The sequence below is a fragment of the Doryrhamphus excisus genome, linkage group LG1, assembly GCF_037039965.1.
Source record: "Doryrhamphus excisus strain RoL-2023G ecotype Guam linkage group LG1, RoL_Dexc_Guam_v1.1, whole genome shotgun sequence".
In the NCBI taxonomy this organism is placed as follows: Eukaryota; Metazoa; Chordata; class Actinopteri; order Syngnathiformes; family Syngnathidae; genus Doryrhamphus; species Doryrhamphus excisus.
The window spans coordinates 11275042-11295769 of NC_136357.1; the positions used below are offsets into that span (position 1 = coordinate 11275042).

The 20728-nt window shown below is 41.3% G+C and overlaps 2 protein-coding genes across 2 annotated transcripts; both read right to left on the bottom strand.

The window, feature by feature from the left end:
- Nucleotides 1-370: 370 nt before the first annotated feature.
- On the bottom strand, nt 371-10740 carry idh2 (isocitrate dehydrogenase (NADP(+)) 2). Its single transcript, XM_058074623.2, has 11 exons — nt 10532-10740; nt 6614-6705; nt 6108-6273; nt 5104-5264; nt 4882-5025; nt 3393-3529; nt 2914-3065; nt 2716-2828; nt 1756-1853; nt 1594-1686; nt 371-795 (listed from the first exon to the last, which is right to left on the bottom strand). The coding sequence occupies exons 1-11, from the start codon at nt 10647-10649 to the stop codon at nt 711-713; spliced, it is 1359 nt and encodes a 452-aa protein (XP_057930606.2). The 5' UTR covers nt 10650-10740; the 3' UTR covers nt 371-710.
- Nucleotides 10741-14458: 3718 nt separating this feature from the next.
- On the bottom strand, nt 14459-18481 carry ankrd34c (ankyrin repeat domain 34C). Its single transcript, XM_058075667.2, has 2 exons — nt 18188-18481; nt 14459-17737 (listed from the first exon to the last, which is right to left on the bottom strand). The coding sequence occupies exon 2, from the start codon at nt 17681-17683 to the stop codon at nt 16103-16105; it is 1581 nt and encodes a 526-aa protein (XP_057931650.2). The 5' UTR covers nt 17684-17737; nt 18188-18481; the 3' UTR covers nt 14459-16102.
- Between the last annotated feature and the right edge of the window lie 2247 nt (nt 18482-20728).

The window sequence follows — 20728 nt, forward strand, 5'->3', positions numbered from 1 at the left end:
ACCAATACGGAATGGGAGAAGTTTTTTCACCATAATGTAGGACATGCTATGGCTGACTCAATGTTGTGCCAAAGTAACAACGCAATGTTGCACGGCAATGTAACATTACTGTAACCTAGTGACTAAAATACTACATATAATTTGCCTTTCAACATGTTTTGACCCGTTTGAAGTTTTCACAACCTACAAAAGTTAAAATTAATGCCAATAGAGAAAATAATGTGACAAGTTATGACTGCAAGTTGTACTTTACTTCCATCATTTGTGTCCTTGGTATTTTGTACTATGTTTTGTATTCAAAATATTACATGCAATACAGTTATGTACTGTACATAAATGGTTTGGTTGTCAAAGACCTCCCAAGATCTAGTGTGGGTCAAACAAAAGGGTTTATTGGCAAGTACGATGGAGATAAGCTGCAGTCTTGCCTCAGGCATTACACAGTATTGAATACAGTACTTCACATTACAAAAATAAAACATTGCAAGACATTGGACAAAGATGTTAGGGAGGCATTGAGTGGTGGGACAAATCTTAAACCTTTAATAACCTAATAGAAGACTACATAATTCTATACATAACACGTATTTTGTTGTCCTTCAGATGAAAATGCGTGCGACTTGAGTGACTTTTAAGTTAAAAATGAGGTACAAAAACCGAAGTGACATTGCCATCTCCATGTTATCGCTATAGTCTTTTCTTCAAGTCCTTCACTTGCCCAGGGCTTTATCTAGGTTTGTCTTGATTGCGTCAAGGAAGTCTGTCGTGTTGACATAGTGCTCATTCAGCTTGACTCTGTGTGGGAGAGACAAGAGAATACAAACCATGACAAAATCATTTATGTTGTTACGTATGTTTTCTATATTTGATCAATGTTATGAACTCTTCTTCCAATGCTCATGTTATGTTATGTCATGAGTAATGGCACAGCAGAGGTCTGCATGGATTTAGCTACAGCTGACCTCATGTTTCTCTTTACACAGCAAACAACTTAAGGCAATCAACAGTCCCTCTGTTGGGTGCATAGGGGCTGCTCTACCAATCAATTCTACAGAATCAACATTCTTAAAGTCCAATTTTATAATGACATTCATATATTTATGCCCATCCCTAAATATGACATTTAGAATATCAACTTTAATTACGTCTTGCAATCTTACCACTTTATGCACATTTTCTGTAGTTAGTTCAATATTTTAAGAACAGATGGATACCAGTCTATTGATACCATGCAGAGAACCCAGACACAAACTACCATAGGACACTGATGAAACATCAACATGATGCTCTCTCATGTTGCCTTTGATATGTCAGTTAAGGTCAGTGTTGCCGATACCAATACTAAAGATAAATTATAACCTGAAAGTGTTTTTCCACTATTACATCTACTCACTGGTTAAGTTTGACAACTTTAGAAGGGAGAAATAATTGCTTAGACAGACACCGATACAATAAAGAGATGTATAAAGAAAATACAAAGCTCTCACTGGGTTAAAAAGCCTTTTATATAAACCATCACAGACAAAATTATCTCATAATTTAATTTCACTGAGCAGTGTGGGATCTATAAAAGTTAAGAGGAAAGGAACTTACTTGGACAGTCCGTGGATGCAGCCTGCAAGATCCTTGGTCATGGTACCACTCTCTACAGTCTCTACACACACACGCTCCAGAGTCTGAGAGAACCTGAGGAATATATCAATATTAATATCCTAATTCATCCCAGAGTATTGTGATTTTAAGGTTGATTATTACTTGATGAGGTCGGGGTTGCCATCAAGTTTGCCACGATGCTCCAGGCCTCTGGTCCAGGCAAAGATACTGGCAATGGGGTTGGTGCTGGTCGGCCTTCCCTTAAAAACAACACAGAGGACTTAATTATTGTTCTTGACTCACTCACACACACACACAAATGGATCATTGCGAATGTTCAGACAAAAACATGGAAAATGGGTGGCTGAGCTCAAATTGACCACAAGATGGCAGGATAACGCCACAAATTGTGGAATGATAAGGCTTCCCTTGGAAACAAATTGGCTTGGAAAAACTGGGTTATAATGATGATGTTTGAGATTGATTATTTGGAACAGTCCGCATGTATGAACAATATGGCTCCACATTATACGTAAGCAGGCCTTATGCTAGGGCACCTGATGACAGAAGCCAACTTTCTGCAGTCAAGGATGGGTTTGGATATTAACATTGGTACATGTTTTCTGTCTGGCAGGAACAGTCTTCCTGACATCGTCAAAGTTCGCAGACAAATAAACAAGTGATCTTTACTGAGGCAGGTAATCAACCTGAAAGGTAATTCAATCTGCATTAATGAGAATCTGACAAAACCCAACGCTGACATCGTCAAGAAAGCACAATTTACAGAAGCAGTGGAAACTTCTAAACACTTTGAGCACCAACTGCAAGATCTACAAGGAAGTGTGTCATTTTCTTAAACTCACATGTGTATGTTTTTGAACAAGAGCAAAGTCAAGATTTAAATAACAAATTTAAGCACACAAAATATTATAAGTGTCAACATGTAAAAGATGTGGTGTGAATAAATGATCAGTAAGAGACGTGGAGATTGGGTAGGATTAAATAAAGCTGTTTACTACTTTTCAGATATATTGAACTGTGTAACTGTGATATTCCTGATGATTTCACTTATTAAGAATGCTTGAAATAAGTGAAAGAATAGATGGATGGAGATTTACTAACCTTCTGGTGCTCGCGATAGTGCCTGGTCACAGTGCCGTGGGCAGCCTCAGCCTCGATAGTCTTGCCATCAGGGCACACCAGAACTGATGTCATGAGTCCGAGAGAACCAAAGCCTAAAAATAAATAAATACAGGAAGCCAAAATGAGATCCTGTCGTCGGAGAGCAGTGTGTCAGAAAAATAGTTCAATGAATTTTACCTTGAGCAAGGATGTCAGACTGAACATCTCCATCGTAATTCTTGCAGGCCCACACAAAGGCCCCAGAAGACTTCAGTACTTGAGCGACCATGTCATCGATAAGCCTGTGCTCATACCAGATCTTCAATTTGTCAAACTCAGGCTTGTAGTTCCTTTGGTGAAAAAACAAGAGCATCTTTAACATATTTTCTGTAAAACGGGCCTATACAGTCAAAAGGACCCAACTGTTCATTCCAAATATAGATACCTCAGTTCAGCAAGTATGAAAGGATTAGCTGGTGGTTCTTTTTTCACTTTTATGACAAGTTAAAATATTACTTTACAGTGGTGACAGTTGGTCCGATCAGATTTCATGTATTGCTCACTAGAAGAAATGTTTCCAAATATTAAAATCAGAGACTGACTCTGTCCCGGAATAGAGTATAAATTGCATACATTTCATATATGTAGTTTTTGTGTAGTGTTCCACTCAAACTCACTTTTCAAAGATGTCCTGGAAGATGTCTTTAAACCTGCCGTCATATGCTTTAAGAATGGTATTCTTTGTGCTCATGTATAGCGGCCACTTCTTGTTAATGGCGTACTGGAAGCAACTGTGTGCAAAGCCTGTGATAGACTGATGAGAGAGGGACATGGGGGGGGGGGGAGCAAGCAGTTCTTGAGTGCAGTAGTAGTTTTCAGTTGCAGAGGTTAGAACCTTTCCCTTGACATGTGGAACGGTATCTAGTCTGACCTCTGATGTTGTCAAACCAAACATAGCGTCACTGATAAAGGCAAAGAAAACAGGCGAATCAGTGTGGTGCTCCCTGAGCACATACGCTTTACACCATGGGTCTCAAAGTCGTGGCCACCAGGGCCTCAACATTTCATAGCCAGAGTTTGGAGTAAGTGCGGCCCATGCATTTTCCTCACATTAACCCTTTTGCTGAGTCGTACGCATCGTTGCCCTGGGCATGATATTCATTATTATTTGTTGAAAAATTTGCAAAATTGAGTGTCACGATTGAAACTAGGGATATCAGATAACAACATTGGATATTGAGCCGATATCAGCCTGAAATAATTATGTGACTATATCCGCCTGCATTTCAAATCTCTGATATTTGGATTTCGAGGATTTCGAGCTTCCAAGCAGTCGATTCCAGACTCTGCCACAGCATGTCTATCCTGCAACAACTGGATAGAATCCATGTGATCAAAACAGTGTTTGCATGTTTGCTAGCGTGCTAACGAGTAGCAAGGAGCAGAAGTGATGTCAGCCGTGTGGCAGTAAAAAGATGTACCCGAGTGCAACGTTGGGTGGCACACAACTGGGTGTTAACATAACTGATGTCATGAAATGCATCAACCTTGTCAAATCCAGGGTCTTAAAGCTCCGGCACCTTGGTGACCCCTAATATAGCCAGTAGTATATTTACATTACATGCATGTGATCGGTATTGGTTATGAGTGATTTCACTCATGGATTATGGTGATCGGTATCGGCAGCATAATATCCTGATCGGAACGTTCCTATTCTCCACAAAACTACTTTTATGGAAAGCTAAGGTCCCTCAGACAAAGCTCTGCCATTTCCCAGGGTGCAATGCACACCATTCAGTGGTGGTATGCTGATGCCGGAATTTGATCACAGGATAGACAGAGCCACTTTTCAAATATTTGACATTTCTGCTTCCTCCCCTTATGCTGAATGGATCTTTGAACGCAAAACCAAGTTCAGGGAGGGGAATAGAAAAGCAGACCAGCTTCAACAATTTGAGAGGGTTGTCCCTCACCTTCCCTGAGCTTTCCAGGATGGTCACATGGACCCCAACAGACCACTACACCTCAACATCAAGGCCCGCCCCATTAATTCAGAAGCTCTGCCCTAAAACCATTTATTAAATAGGTGTGGCTCAGGTGGCTGTAAAAATATATTTGACGCTTTTCTGCATGAACACACAATGAATGAGAACTCCATCATCTTACCTCATCTGTGTTGTACATGCCCATCCCACAGCCACCTGCAGGGAAGTCATAAACCTCCCATTCCTTGGCTGCGCTACCATCAGCAGGCGAAAAGATCATCTTGAATTTGCCAGGCTGGTCCACAACGAAGTCTGTTGCTCTGTACTGTTGGGGAAATACACAATCATGTAAACAATGCCTGTCAGGCAACTCAGAAATGTGATGCGTTATGTGATGAGTTACCTGGTCACCAAAAGCGTGTCTGCCAATGGTGATGGGCTGCGTCCAGCCGGGAACAAGCCTGGGAATGTTCTGGCAGATGATTGGCTCACGGAAGACTGTGCCACCCAGGATGTTCCTGATGGTGCCGTTGGGGCTCTTCCACATCTTCTTTAAGCTAAACTCTGCACATTAACAATGATGAGAGAGTTAAAACTACAATAGGCGACTCGTACAATGTAGATTATCATATATACAAAAGGTTTTCATATTGTCATTTAACAGGAATCTTCAAAGTCAGTTGGTTACAGTCATGGAACAAATTATTAGATCACTTTGTTCAGTTTTTGTTAATTTTAATGCCTGGTACAACTAATGACAACAAAAAATAGCTCATAAGTGTAGTCTTTTTGGAAATATAAGAATATAAGTGATTTTGGCTAGATCATTTATGTTTTTATCATATCTGTCCAAACAAATGTACATTTAGTTGTATCAGGCATGAAAGTGAACAAATAAAGTGAAAAAACAAGGGTGGTTTAATAATTTTTTTCCACAACTGTGTATCACACTTTTTCTTTAAAGTCCCACAAACTAACTAGCTTTGCAAATGCCATATCTGACTTGTTGCCTGAGGATTTGAGTGAAAGAAAGAAAAAATATTCGACATAATTTGTCAGGTCGTGTGTGTGCAGAGAAGATACTTTTACAATGAATCAATTCAGTGTAAACACTAATGTTGAAGCTTGAGGCCTGAACAGTAAAAAATTCCATGTTGAATCAAGCACAAACTCCTTTTAAAGCTGATGGCAGCTAAGAAGCAAGCCATATCGGTCTCTTATTAGCACATGTACTCTCCCAAGTACAAATGCAAAGACAAGTGTATACATTAGAAAATATTTAATGCTAAGCAACAATTTATTGGTGTCTATTACACAACTTTGTGCCTCATTCAGTGCTTTGAACAAGCAGTCAATAAAAAAATTTCACAATATAGTGATGTGTACTTTGAACTGACTAATACAAACCTTCCACTCTGGCTTCGTCGGGGGTGATGGTTGCACACTTAACCGCCACATTGTACTTCTTTGTAGCCAGGGCAGAGTCTATGGTCACCTGGTCATCCGTCTGGTCACGGTAAGGCAGGCCGAGGTCAAAATACTTCAGCTCAACATCAACATTGGACAGGATCAGCTTCAGAACCACAGAAAGGGGGAAAAAAAGTTAGTGTATTAGAAACTCTTCAAGCTGGACATAGAGCTGTGATGGAATTATATATTTTAAATATATACTTAATGGTAGTTATTTATGCTTGTGGTACCAGAAGAAATGCTCATGTAGCACTCATGCACCATTTGCTGTCTCCAAGTCTGAATGAATCATCACCGAAACTCCGCCTCACACATTTTACATAAAGAATGTCTGCCTATTGCAAACATCCACGTGTCAGGTTTAAAAATAGCACAGTAAGACACTGGGCCTGACGCACACTGCCATCCTTTGTGGCTTAAATCTCCAGGTGCTCTTGTCTCACCTTCTCCTTGATAAACTCCCAGATGATCCTGGTCATCTCGTCTCCGTCCATCTCCACCACAGGCTGAGCCACTTTGATGCGTTTGTCGGCATCTGTCAATCACACAAAGGCAGCAAATTAAACTGTTCAACCACTATTGAACGCTTATCATCCACACAGGAAACGATAGCCACTTTCTCAGAGAAGAGGCAAAATAGCCCCATTAGTAACAGAAGATAGATTCTGCCTTTCACACAGAACCAAGTGGTAAAAGACATTGCTGAAACTGTGTGTACTTTAACACACATGTAATTATCTAGATCATTAGTCATGCCAATATAAATGCCAGTATCTAAATGACAATGGCGGTATTCTGCAAAGCGAGTTTAGTGGGTTAGTGAGCTGTGTTGAGTGTAAAGCCAGACATGCCTGTTCCGCAAAGGTAGCAGATGTATCACCATGGTAACTTGGACTAAACTTGTAGTCTTAATCTTAAAATCAGCTATGAAAGTGCCACTGTTTCACAGTTTAACTATTTTGGAAATGACATCACGATTTATTGAGAGCCTACAGAATGGATTAATTAGAATGAAATATTATTAATTAAATGGATTAGAATTAATTTCAATGTCAGTCAGTCACTTTTTGACAACTCCTCATGCTTCATAATAATAACTTTCTCATCCTGAGTAAAATACACTGTCTGGGATCGCTTCAGAATAATAAGACGTCCAACGCTCCTTTTTATGTGACCACACACTGAGCACAGAGCAAAAAACCAGACTTGATCAGGTAAGTTGATAACTGTCCTGGGACCGAAGTCGAATTCCACGTCAAGCATTCATCCACACTAACAACGATGTGGATAAAAGCCTAGGCAAGAAACGACCATATACCGGTTGAGCCACTTTCAAAAACACAGACGGCGTCCTGGCAGATGATACCTCAAAAAGGTGGAAAAGTAAGTGCTCAACTACATACCCTATTGTGCGTTGGTGCTGTTTACACAGAATAATAACCACCAAAAAAAAAGATCCTATGACTGACATTAAGCCAACAAACGTGATCAAACATGACCGTTAGCAAATGTTGTGCTTGTGGTGGTATTTACACAACATTACTTTGCCTACTAAATTTTCAACCATCAAGAGGCCATGTTGCCTCACATTACCTTTCCCTACACTTATGACAACTTGTCAAGACGGCATGATTAAAATTTTTTTAAAAGTTGTCCAAAAGTCCTAAGCCAAGTTACCAGGCTTTTACAAGGTAGTGAATGATGAACGAGGTAGTTCATCCATAATCCTGCCAGCAGACAGACTACTAAATCTCCTGGACGCAAGTGAAAAGATAACCTTCTTACCAAAGGTAATCTTGTTAGAGGAAAGTGTTATGCCGTTGCCTTCCTGCACTTGTGTTCTCTTTTAAATGTTAAGTATTTCACTGATGGCATAGTCTTTGTCTATTCAATGTATTTTAGCACCTACACAACACTGAGCATTGCAAACCATACAGACTGACATTCCTTCTTAGTGTGCGAAAGTTCAACTTGGGCAATTACAAATAATACAAGGGGAGGCAACGCTACACTGGATCAAGTGAACTAAGATTGCACTGCTGGTTCAGAGAGACATCTGACCCTCCTGAAGCCATGGTAACACCTGTCCAAATAGCTGCTGCTGTGTTCCCATGCTGCTAATGTGATATACAAACCTCCATGGATAGCAGTACCAAAAATAACTTCATCAGAGAGCGAGAGTTAAGTGTTGATGTTATGAGTAGTTGTAGAGCCAAATAACAACAAGGAAACCCTCTGAATGACTTGTTTTTTTAAGATTATGTTTTTAACTGCAGGAACATTAGACAAACTAAATCTAGGGATAATATTTATTTCAACTGTAGGGAAATATAATTGCAGATTGCTCTACTCAACTGTTGGTGTGAAACTCATGCATGTGGTACATGTCACAGTTTACAACGAACGCAAGGGTATTAATGCTGGCTGTGCGAGTTGTTCCTTACTGTTTGACAACATTGGTTCTGTTGTTGTGTTGTGCCATACATTTGTTAATAAATTACCATGTGGCCAGAGACCGGTTTTCCTTTCCTTTCATACACTCTAAATCAGTTATAAAAACATTGTGAATTTTCTCATTTCCCTCCAAAATACATGATAATTACACATCTAAGTTCTAGTTTGCACATCTTAATTTCCATCACTACTTGCATGTGTGATGCAGTGCATTCTGGGTAAGACATAATACCCCTCTTGGATCAACAGGACTGGTCTCAGATAACCTAAATCCATGACACATGGAACCATCACTGCAGAGAGTGTGTGTAGGTGGGGGCGGGGGGAGTCGAATATGTTACGTAACTGTGGATGTATCAACACAGCGGGCTCTGAAGGGCGACTGCAACAAAGTCATGCAGGCATGCTCGCCATCTTTTTCAGGTTTAAAATAGGAGGAAAGGCTGATTTATTGTTTTTAAAAAACAGCAGTCTTTATCACTTGGTTATGCAAACATTAAAACATCGTTCACTGCAAACTTGGTTGATCTGAGACCCGAGTTAGAAAGAGTCAAAGCAAATGACTTCAGTCACCTTTGCTTGTCCTTTCTGGTTAACTTTTAGACATACAGTATAGGTGACCCTGCCTGCAGCAATATATATGCAAAACAAAGGATGTAAACATTAGCTGAACTTGCATTATCTAAAATGATTATTACTAAAAAACACAAAAAGATGCACACCATTTTTTTAAGTGGTGCAAAAATACAATATAATGTTACTGTATAATGGCTACTGCGGCACAGAAATACTGCATGCAGGGTAGTGTTTGTACTTCTTACATTCATTCAATCACACTCTCACTTTCTACCACTTGTCCTCACGAGGGTCGCGGGCATGCTGGAGCCTATCCCAGCTGTCTTCGGGCGAGAGGCACAGTACACCCTGGACTGGTCACCAGCCAATCACAGGGCACATATAGACAAACAACCATTCACACCACACTCAGTCATTAAAAAAAACATCACCCTCCCTGTATTTACACTACTTTCACAATATTCACTGCTGCACAAGCACAAATGGCATGTCAGCAAAGTGTCCTTCAGCTGACATCCCCTCTCCAACTTTCCAACGGGAAGTACATCTGCAACAAGAGGGGTGCTCAAGGAGTTAAACGTTAGCTTGCAGCATTTTTTGGTTCCCTTGCACTGCATTTGACGATGATGATACAACATGTAACCGTGTTATATCAATAGAATACAAAAACTACCAAATTTGTTGCTATTGAAGCTAAAAGCAGCCGAGTTGGAGCCTCAAGTGAATACAACCTCCAAATAGCAAACACGATGTAGGACACAGGCAGCCATTTCGGTCCACAGCAGAGCCAGAACCGTATGCAGTCTGACCTTGAGAAGAAACTTTCCCCATTAGTCGCAATAAAATGACTATCAATTAACTAGGCGTCACTTTTTCCTGGTAGGCATTTCTTTTTTTTTTTAAATTCCAATGCCTTTTCTCGGTGGCACTGAAAAGGTCTTTGTTTTTTTTTAGATACTAGTTTCAGCGAAAATTGAAGCAATCGATTGTACTATACTAGCCGGCATTATGAAACCAATGATATTGCATTTTAATGTCGCTTGAACTTTCATGGTTGAGACAAAAGATGGCTCTCATCGGCTTGTTTCCTTGGCCCTCTTCTATCGGTACCAACTGCACGTCGAATATACCAACACAATGGCAGTAATTTAATAAATAACACAAATAAAATACCAGATACATATAAAATGCGCGCCATGGTAAGCTAGCGGCTACCTTGAACGGATTAACATACTCGGCAGACGACACCGGCGTTACCGCTGCTACATGAGGTCACTCATTGACTCCACGTTAGCTTAGCATTCTTTACCCGGCTTCTACACGCCACTCACAGTTTCTTTGTTGCTGGCACTGAGCAGCAGCCGGGGCGAGCACCGCTGAGTTTCTAGGGAAGGCTGCAGCTGCGGCAGACCTCGACAGAGTGGTGAGGACTTTCAAATATCCAGCCATTTCTCCCCGGGCCCGGATCACTTTAGCAGCTGACACTCGACGAAACTCAAGCGAGGACAGAAGAGTGAGAGAGAGAGAGAGGAGGCAAGGCGCACTGAGGCACACTGCAATATAGTCCCTGTAGCCCCGCCCCCTTGCCCACTCCGGCGGAACGCGCCGAGTACTACGTCAGTCACAAACTAGAAGAGTAGGACTAGCAATGGGGCACATTAGGTACAGCGGTATATTCAAATCTTTATTAGTGGTGGGCAATACTGCAAATATGGTTATGGAGCCGGTACGTGGAGCCCGTGGCACGAAAATGGGCTTTAGATATCGTTGTTGCTTGTTTTACAAATCAGGAACAACGCTGGACAGTAATATCTATGAACTATTTGCTTTATTGGCACATTACAATTCAACCCCAACTTCAGCTTTAAAGGCGTATAAACGTCCGGTTTCCCTTTGAGCGCTAAGCCTTCTGGGTAATGACATACACGTCCACGTTAACCAAGACAATTAACATCTCCGAACATGTAGTCGCACTGTGATTATGAATAAAATGTATAGGTGAAATTGTGTCAAATTAACTCCATCAGTCTGTATCTTTATCTGTTCATGTGTATTTGTATTTAAATTGGATAGCAGGCTATGTGGAAAATTATCTAATAAATGATTGAATGATTTCACAATCATTTATTTACATTTATTTAAATGACTGATGACAAATAGTTGACATAGTGATAACAATTTGGAGTGGGCATGTGGATTAATTCATGGTTTCCATTTGTGGTGACTGGGATAAAGGATGAGATTAAATTGATATTGGATTTTTCTCCATAAATATTCATGGTAATTTATTGCAGAACATATTTCATTTTCCAATATCCTACTTTGTGCAACCAATCATGGATAAACTGAGCCAGGTTAACCAAGGTACCCCGGTTTAATCCCTTAAACAGGTTTGTGCAACGGGCATATATATATATATATATATATATATATATATATATATATGTGTGTGTGTGTGTGTGTGTGTGTATACACATATACCTGTATATATCAACAAACTTGAACAATTTAACGCTAAATACAATACAAGATCCTCAAAATATAACGCCATAAAAATGTAACCACCGTGGCTGCAGGCAGGTATATCACCAGGAATTCTGTGCCCCGGATAGCTGTTGTCATCACTTCATTATGTGAGGCGAATTGTGGAGTCCCATCCAAATTACACACAGTCCAAGCGGAAATACAAACCCTGATCTCCTGACTGTGTGGCCAACATACTAACCGCTCGGTCACCTTGCGACTAATTTGATTGTAATGAAACAATGAAAGCATGTTCCCTCCAAATGTAACGGTTATCATACATTATACAGAACCACAAAATGTATTTAGACAACCAACCTTAATATGGTAGAAATATTTCACATCTCACATCAGAGCAGTTAATGACCCAAGAATATTTTTGTAACATGAAAAACTATAAAATAATCATAGATAGTAATACTGTTAACTTTCATTATACATTAATCTGTTTGCAAAAAGAATGTTGCTCTTCAGATCATAAGCATTCATTCATTCATTTATGAGAGCAACATGCACCTGCAGGGTATCTGGAATCCAGAATGAGTAACTGACCCACACTGTGTGGCTGACATGCTAATCATTAGGTCACTGTACAGCTGGACTCATGCTGTGTATTACGAACACAACAAGACACACGGCATTACTGTATGTACGCTACCTGTTGAATGCACACAAGTTGAGGCAAAATTGTGGCGTATATTTTCAACGTAGACCTGGGTTCGATTCCCCCCTCTGGCATCTCTGTGTGGAGTTTGCATGTTCTCCCTGTGCATGTGTTTTCTCCAGGTACTCCGATTTCCTCCCACATTCCAAAAACATGCTAGGTTAATAGGTATGAATGTGAGTGTGAATGGTTGTTTGTCTATATATGCCCTGTGATTGGCTGATTGTGACCCTTGTGAGGATAAGTGATGGAAAATGAATGAATAAATGAATTTTCAACATTTTCAACCAGAAAAGAAGCTACCCAGGCTGCACAAGCCAAGGTTGCACTGGATCTTTTTTTTTAAATACCGCTTTAAGTTTAATCAAGGTCAAAACACTGTTCCAACCTTCCAATGCCGAAATGTCTTGGCAAAGAGCTCTCTAATTTTAGCAGGGGAAGTTTGCTTACCATAGTGGGAGTGAGTGTGCACTGTGCAGTGCAGAACTGTCACATGACAGAAGTGGTGTGCCAACAGCCAGGTCACCTCAGACTTGTCATTTAAGAATAGGGCCTTGTAATGAGGTCATTGTGACAAACAACAATATATTCTGCTCAATGATTAGCTTGTGTATGGAGTCAGTCATACAGTACATCAAAGGTAACTTTATATTCCTAGAAATGCATTGCAGGGCAAGACTGTGCGGTCAGACATTAATTGCATAATTCTCTGATATGACCTCTAACCTCTGAGTAGTAAGCAGTCTTGACACTGACCTCAGACACTTAACTGAAAGTCTGTCTCGAACATCACCTCATAGGTCAACACTACAAGGTAAAAGCACCTTTACTTTCATTGCTTTCATTAATCCTTGTTCCATGGATAGTTCTCCCTATACTGGAATCTTAAAATTCTGTTGTAAAAGTCATTTGTTCATTCAGACAGCTCATCTGCATGCACCTTTTGGGGTTTTAAGTTATGTCTGTAACATTCCATGAAATGTGATACTTATGAATACAATATTTTCCTATCAGGGAATGCACTATAAGCCAACAATGACTGCTTTAGTAGCTGGGTAGTATACGTAGAAGTTTTAGGGGTACTCAAACTCCAGATGTTCGGTTTTACTTTAATTAAAAATAACAAAATAATAATAGAATGAATAAAATATCTTAATATGCGGTCTATTTTCAACCCTACCTGGGGACATATTATGCTTTTACCACTTTTCTGTCCTATAAATGTACAGACAGGGTCCTTCCTGTAAAGAGGGCGAAGCACTGCAACAGCAGAAGTCATGCTTGGTTTGAACCGGTGCAACACACAATATCACCACTAGATGTCACTATATTACATACAAATCCACACTTCTATCTCCCGGGGCTGGGCGATTTTGGCAAAAATCAAAATCACGATTAATTGAACGATTATCCCGCCATCAACTAGTTATTCTTGAAGTATTTGTATAATTTTCAAACAAGTGAAATGAATATGCACAGATGAACAACTTGGGGTTATTTATTGGAACAATGGAAGTGAAAACACAGAATGAAAACTAGAATGAAAATCATTTGTTAAAAGAAATTCAATTTGATTTTCCTAAAATAGGATAATAGGAAAATGACATGGGAGAAATTTATTGCAAGCAATACAATATTGCACTTCTTTTTGGTCGATGTTGTGTAACCCCCTTCAAAGCCAAAGTGTGTCCAACTGACACAGAATTCCTTTTGGGAACAAGCGACTGACCTTTGTACTGTCGACAACAAATGTGCCACAGCTTGAGTCCTCCGCCACGTTTCTGTGTAATTCCGCAGTCAGCACTCCAACTCCTCAGTAAGAAAAGTAACCATTGGCTGTCGCTCGATGACTCAATCGGCTAATTTGAATATTGTTTGCATATAATTTTGTGACCTCAAAAGTGAGAAAAACAGCTTAATTGTATTACAAATAAACTTAAGCAAAATATTATCTGACCATTAATTATCTTCATGAATGCAGTGTTTGTTAGACCCATTGTTGATGGATAAATAAATAAATCAGGCATTCACAGGAGATAAGACATTTATTTAGAATGTACAACAAACTACTTGCAAAAATACTATGGATTATCTGTCAGGTTTTTTTTTTTACTTTAAACAGAAACTTCACAGGGAAGTAACATGGAAGCTGTATGATCTTCACTTTTTGATTGCCATAAGCATGAAATGACATTTTTATCACTAAATATTACATTGTTACAATGACAGTTACAATGTCCCCCATTTGATCTTTCTTCATATCATCATCATCATCTGTTTTTAAGGCATATTATTCATTCACTGACCACCAATATTGAAATGAAACACATTTTGGTCACATCCATATTGTTAATACATTTTTTTTAAATAAATCAAATGTATCCCTTCACTCTTTTTTATGTCATTAATCTTGAAGGCACTCTGCACAGTTTTGCTACAAACAGTCAAACCTCCAACATCAACGCTACATATCAGCTCATCCAAAGCAAGCCTGTCGTTAGTGCTAATTACATAATGCACAAAGTACACCCAAGTGTCCTGTTGGCTACAAATGGACCCGGTGTGGTCCCTACAGCATCTCACAAAAGGGAGTCCACCCATCACATAACAGCAACCATTTACTATCGCCTACCAAGGACAATACTCAATACTGTAGATATTAAACTTTGATATATACTATAAGTTTGGATACACTTCCTGATTCTATTAATGGGAAAGTGTGTTCAAACTTTTGACTTGTAGGGTACTTTCCAGTATTTAATGTGCAGCTCGCATTGCATTATAGATTTGTTATCCATTGAAAATGAATCAACACACAGCCATAATTGACTAAATAGCTTGTAATACAGGTGAGCACACCTTACAGTGAATACGTCCAAATTGTGTAGAGTTGATATTTAGTGTGAGCGCCATTGTTATCTCGGACTGCATTAATCTTCTTGGAATTCACCACAGCTGCACGGGTTGTGGCTGGAATCATCTTCCACTTGTTCATGATGACATCGCTGGTGGGTGTAAGACACCTTCCTTCCTTCCACTTGGAGATGCTTCACAGGTGCTCAGTTGGGTTGAGTTGTGGAGTAGACATACTTCAGCCACTCCTTCAGCTTCCTCATCATGGCACTCGTCATCTTGGAAGTATGTTTGGGTTTATTACCATGTTGGCAAAGTTTTTTTCCAAAGGAGGGGCTCATGCTCTCATGTTTATATGTTGAAATTCCTGTCTCCTTCAATGAAGTGTAGCTCCCCAGTGCTGGTAGCACTCATGCAGCCCCAGACAATGATGCTACCACCAAGATGCTTGACTGTAGGCAAGACACACTTTTATTACCAGCTATTTAGAAGGCTGCGTGTTGAATGATTTTCAGCGGATAGTACATCTCTACTGCTATACAAACTGTACACTGACTTCTCTAAAGTATATCCAAGTTTGATTCCTTTAAGAAGATACAATGTAATAAAAATGTTTGCGGAATGTGAGGGAGGTAGCATGTAGGAGAGATCCTTCTATTACCACAATTTGGCGTTTACATTCAAAAGTGTAATACATTTAAAGCAGACATGGCATCAAAAAAAAAAAGAATCCACAAGGTAGGAAGTGACACAAGAGGACATCTATCCATATTGCTCAGTTTGAAATGGAATCAACATGTACGTAACTGTTGACAATGTTAGTCAGTTAACATAAAATATGCTGCATAAACACCACCAGTCACTAGTGAGCCAGCTCCTCAAAGTCAGAAAGCTGCTTCATTTGCTCCACTTGCATAGAATGTCTTCTCACAAGTTTCTTCTTGCACTTTAGTCCGCCTCTCTTTGGTGTGTTTGGTGCTGCCGGTGCTATGGATCGAAACCCGCTGGCCAGAGGCGACGAAGGCTTGCTACTGACACCAATGTCGGGGATGGGAGGGTTTGGGTTGACGTTTAGAGGGGGCAGGTGGCCTGGCCGGGTGTGGGAGATGTGATCAAGAAGCAAGGTGCCCGAGCCTCGCCTCTCCAGGAGGCCTGGAGCACGCCGCCGTGTGGTGCTCGGAGATGACGTGCTTGCGTTGCTATCGAGTGACTCTCTGGAGCTGGTCAGCATTGCCAAAGGGGAGGTGTTCAGTTTTCGTCGCTCTATCGGGACCTTGGGGGAGTCCAGCATGATGGAGTCGGAATAGAGCTGGGAGTCAGAGTCGTAGTGGTCATTCCCAAGTCGTCTCCTGTGCACAGTGTCTCTGAGACTGGCGTGCCCGCTGTTGCCGCCCTCCTGTTCGGTGGGCACGGTGCTCCGTCGTGCAAGAGGCTGATGCTGACTCAGAGATCTCTCATAGGTCGGGGGAACTGACAGCGAGGTGGTCAGCTTGCTGGCTTGCTCGCCCATCACTGATGGGAAAACACCATCTTTGCCATCCACGCTGTTCTGTCGAGACAAAGCGGCCCTCTTGTTTAGTGTCAAGCCGTTCACACCTGCCACCACGTCCTCATCCGAGCTGGCCTTCTTAGTCTCTTCGTGGCTGTTGTTCGCTCGTTCAGCCAGCACCGAGGGCGCAATGAGCCCCCATGGCTCCGACTGCAGGCGCTTCAGCTGAGGTAAACGTGCTCGCTTGTGGCTGGCGGGCCGCCGCGTCGGAGATGTGGGTCCGTTGGCTAGTTTGTTGGCTGAGCAGGAGGTTTTCAACTTGGTCTGGAAGCTGAAAACTGTGTTTTGTTGCTCCTGCTTGAGTGTGGGAGATGCAGCCACATCGATATCAGAAGGCGAGGTGCAATACACCGGAGACGACCTGTCTACCAGCTCCGGAGATGGAGGGACATTCAGGTATTGTTTGGTGGTTTTGGTGCCAGACGCCGACTTGTCTGTGGTAATGATGATCACCTCTTTGCCTTTTGCTTTGCAAGCATCCAGGAGAAGCTTTAGTGTCTGCTTTTCATCCGCGTTGATGGCATAAACAAGCGCAGAAGCGCCACTCCGGTCCTCCAAACTAGGATCAGCACCATTGCTCAGTAGGTGGTCCACCACCTCATGTCCCGCCTCATGAATACAGGCGTGCATCAAGGCAGTCTTGCCTCCCTTGTCTTGTATATTAGGGTCGGCCTGGTTGTCCAGCAGATACTTGACCAGCTTGGACTTGCTGACACTCTGCTGGTCACTGTGTGTGGACATGCAGGCCACCATGAGAGGTGTCTCCCCGCGTTCGTTACTCTCATTGATGTAAGCACCGCCCTCCAGGAGGAGTCTGGTGAGCCTCAGACGACGCAGCCATACCGCTTTTAGGAGAGAATTCCCGTCTGTGCGCAGCTCCAGGATATCCGCCATCGCTCCACACAATCACAGCTTCTCTTCTATGTTTGGACTTTACAGCTTGCAGCCCTTTGAGGAAGAGCATTACAAGTATTTCAGCTTACTTTTCTAAAAATGCCGGGACATCACCAGCAGGTGGCAGTGTGTTACACCATTGCAATTTAAGGCTTCGTTACATTAATCTTTATTAATTGCAAGTGTACTCTACAGTTATGTCTTTTAATTGGGGCACCCGTGGGAACAATCACTAACATAAAAGTGAACAAAGACAATATAAAATCCTATTAATATGGCAGTTAGAAAAGGGTACATAATACAGCTAAGGAGATACCAGCATGAGATGGTTGTAAATAGGGATAACTTGGTCACAAATAGGAGCCCAGTCATAAATATGTGATACCTACATTATGATTTAAGCCTGGAGATTTATTAACTAACAAATAAGTGCTATATGGGAAAAGGAAATTTGCTATTCATTGAATTAAAATGGTAAAATACATATGTGTAAAATGGTCTTACCTGGTCAGAGGACTGTCTTCCCATGCTCAAAGCGGTCTTGCACACGATGGAGAAACCGGCAATTAAGGGACGGCTCAAAACAGAAAGTTCACGGCGTATTTTGGCCGATTATTTGTGCGCCATCTCCGCGTCCTGTTTGTGTTGGTGCTGGCAGGTAACGCCAAACCTCTTACCGGGACGCACATGAGCGCACCTGGCTTTTGTCCTCAAGACGCGGGGAGGATTGGATTTCTGTGCTGTGCGCACTCAAGGAGCACAACCTGGAGACGCTGCGGGTTATAAATAACTACTTTCTTAGCCTGTTGAATGAAAACGTGCGCGCTCTTGACGTCAGAGAAGACCAAAATAAATGTGCGACTGATGAGAACCTCTGTGCACACGCCTCACATCCACAGGGCACACACACACACACGCACACACACACACACACACACAAACTGAAGCAGTGTTGACATGGAAATGAACGTGCGTGTGTTTTATTAAAAAAAGGGGAGGTGATTTGTAAATGAAAGCAGTGGGCATGTAAGCCTACACATGATGGAAATGAGGATGACAAATAATCTATTATTCTGTCGTTAAGTCATCATTGTAGCGCATTCCCACTATAAAATACACAGTTTTCTATAATATTATAGCAACAGTACAATGGCAAATACTATAATAGTACCCACAGTGTGATATAGCCTTGGGCAAAAAATAGTAGTGATATGGTTTATTGCGGGTGGCACGGCGGTCAAGTGGTTAGCACGCAGACCTCACAGCTAGGAGACCAGGGTTCAATTTCACCCTCTGCCATCTCTGTGTGGAGTTTGCATGTTCTCCCCATGCATGCGTGGGTTTTCTCCGGGTACTCCGGTTTCCTCCCACATTCCAAAAACATGCTAGGTTAATTGGCGACTCCAAATTGTCCATAGGTATGAATGTGAGTGTGAATGGTTGTTTGTCTATATGTGCCCTGTGATTGGCTGGCGACCAGTCCAGGGTGCACCCTGCCTCTCGCCTGAAGACAGCTGGGATAGAAAATGAATGAATGAATGTATGAATGGTTTATTGCTATTTTCCATATAGGAAATAATATGGAATGAATCAATATGTTCTAGGATGAAGCTCTTATTATAGTATAAAACAAATAAAATAAAGTCACCACACTGTACATATTGATACAGATACATATTGTATAATAAGTATTGATCAGTATTGTGTAGTGTATGTGTAATAACTGTGCGTTAGAGTTAAGGTGCAATTTCATAATTTCCTGTGCTGCAATAAGTTTAATCGCCTGGTTTTAAGGTCATCTTTGTCATGTGTGGTATGCTTATTCAAGTTTTAAGTTTTTTTCTTGAGCTTTGACATGACGCCAGCTATAATGATGGTTTGAAGTCCATGTTTTGTTGGACTATTATGCAAATTTTTCATCCCTTTGTATTGAGTTAAGTGGACTCCTATAGAGCTGCTACACACAATAACAAGCACAGAAAGTGTTCTAGTTCTTCCAGAATCTGCACCTATTCAAATATATTTCTTTGGATTTCGTGGTTCTGCGAAAACTGTCTATTTTAATGTATTCCATGCCCACGGCCCGCCTCCAGGCACGCCCACTCTGCCTCTTCCACACAATCAAGTAACGTTGGAAATGCGCCGGGCTTCAGCAATTTTGTTGGCTCGTCCAGCTGCATATTGGCCCATGTTCACAAAACAATCCAGTGTTAAATGCCATTGACCGATTAAAATGCATTTCTTTTGCTGGTAGGGAATCAGGAACTCCAACCACTTGTGCCTGATGGTGGCGTCTTTAGGAATTGTAAATAAATGTGGCGTTCCCTTTTGAGGTATTGCGAGCAAGTAAACGGCGCTTGAGAGCTTTGGGGAGGGCAGAGTTTATATTTAATAAGGAAGCCCGCCCCTCTGTGATGTCAGAAAGGGGCAGTTTTCAAACCAAGCATTTTGAACCATCCCAAATTTCTACCACATGCTCAAACCTCATTATCTGAAGCTTTGTCATCGTTTGGCACACAAGAATATTACATTCTAACTACATTTATTGGTCAGAAAAGTGGGAAAAGTCCCTTTTAACTGTACAGGCAGTGTGGTAGCATTGAGGGTTTAATTTCAATATACTTCACTGTTGTACAAGCAGGGCCTAGTCTCCATGGGGCCCTAAGCAAAATTTGATTTTGGGGCCCTCTATTACTCCCCATACTGATCATTCACATACCTCTTGTAGCAGAGCTCTGACAAACTACACTCTCTTAACATAATATTGTCTTTTTTGGACATGAACATGCATTTGATAATATATGAATCATCACCACTCACACACACACACGGAAAAAATAATTAATTATTTTTTTCGTTTTATAAGTTAATTACTCTTGGCGGGGGCTGCACGGCGGTCGAGTGATTAGAGCGCAGGCCACACACCGAGTTCGATTCCACCCTCGGGCATCTCTGTGTGGAGTTTGCATGTTCTCCCCGTGCATGCGTGGGTTTTCTCTGGGTACTCCGGTTTTCCTCCCACATTCCAAAAACATGTTAGGTTAA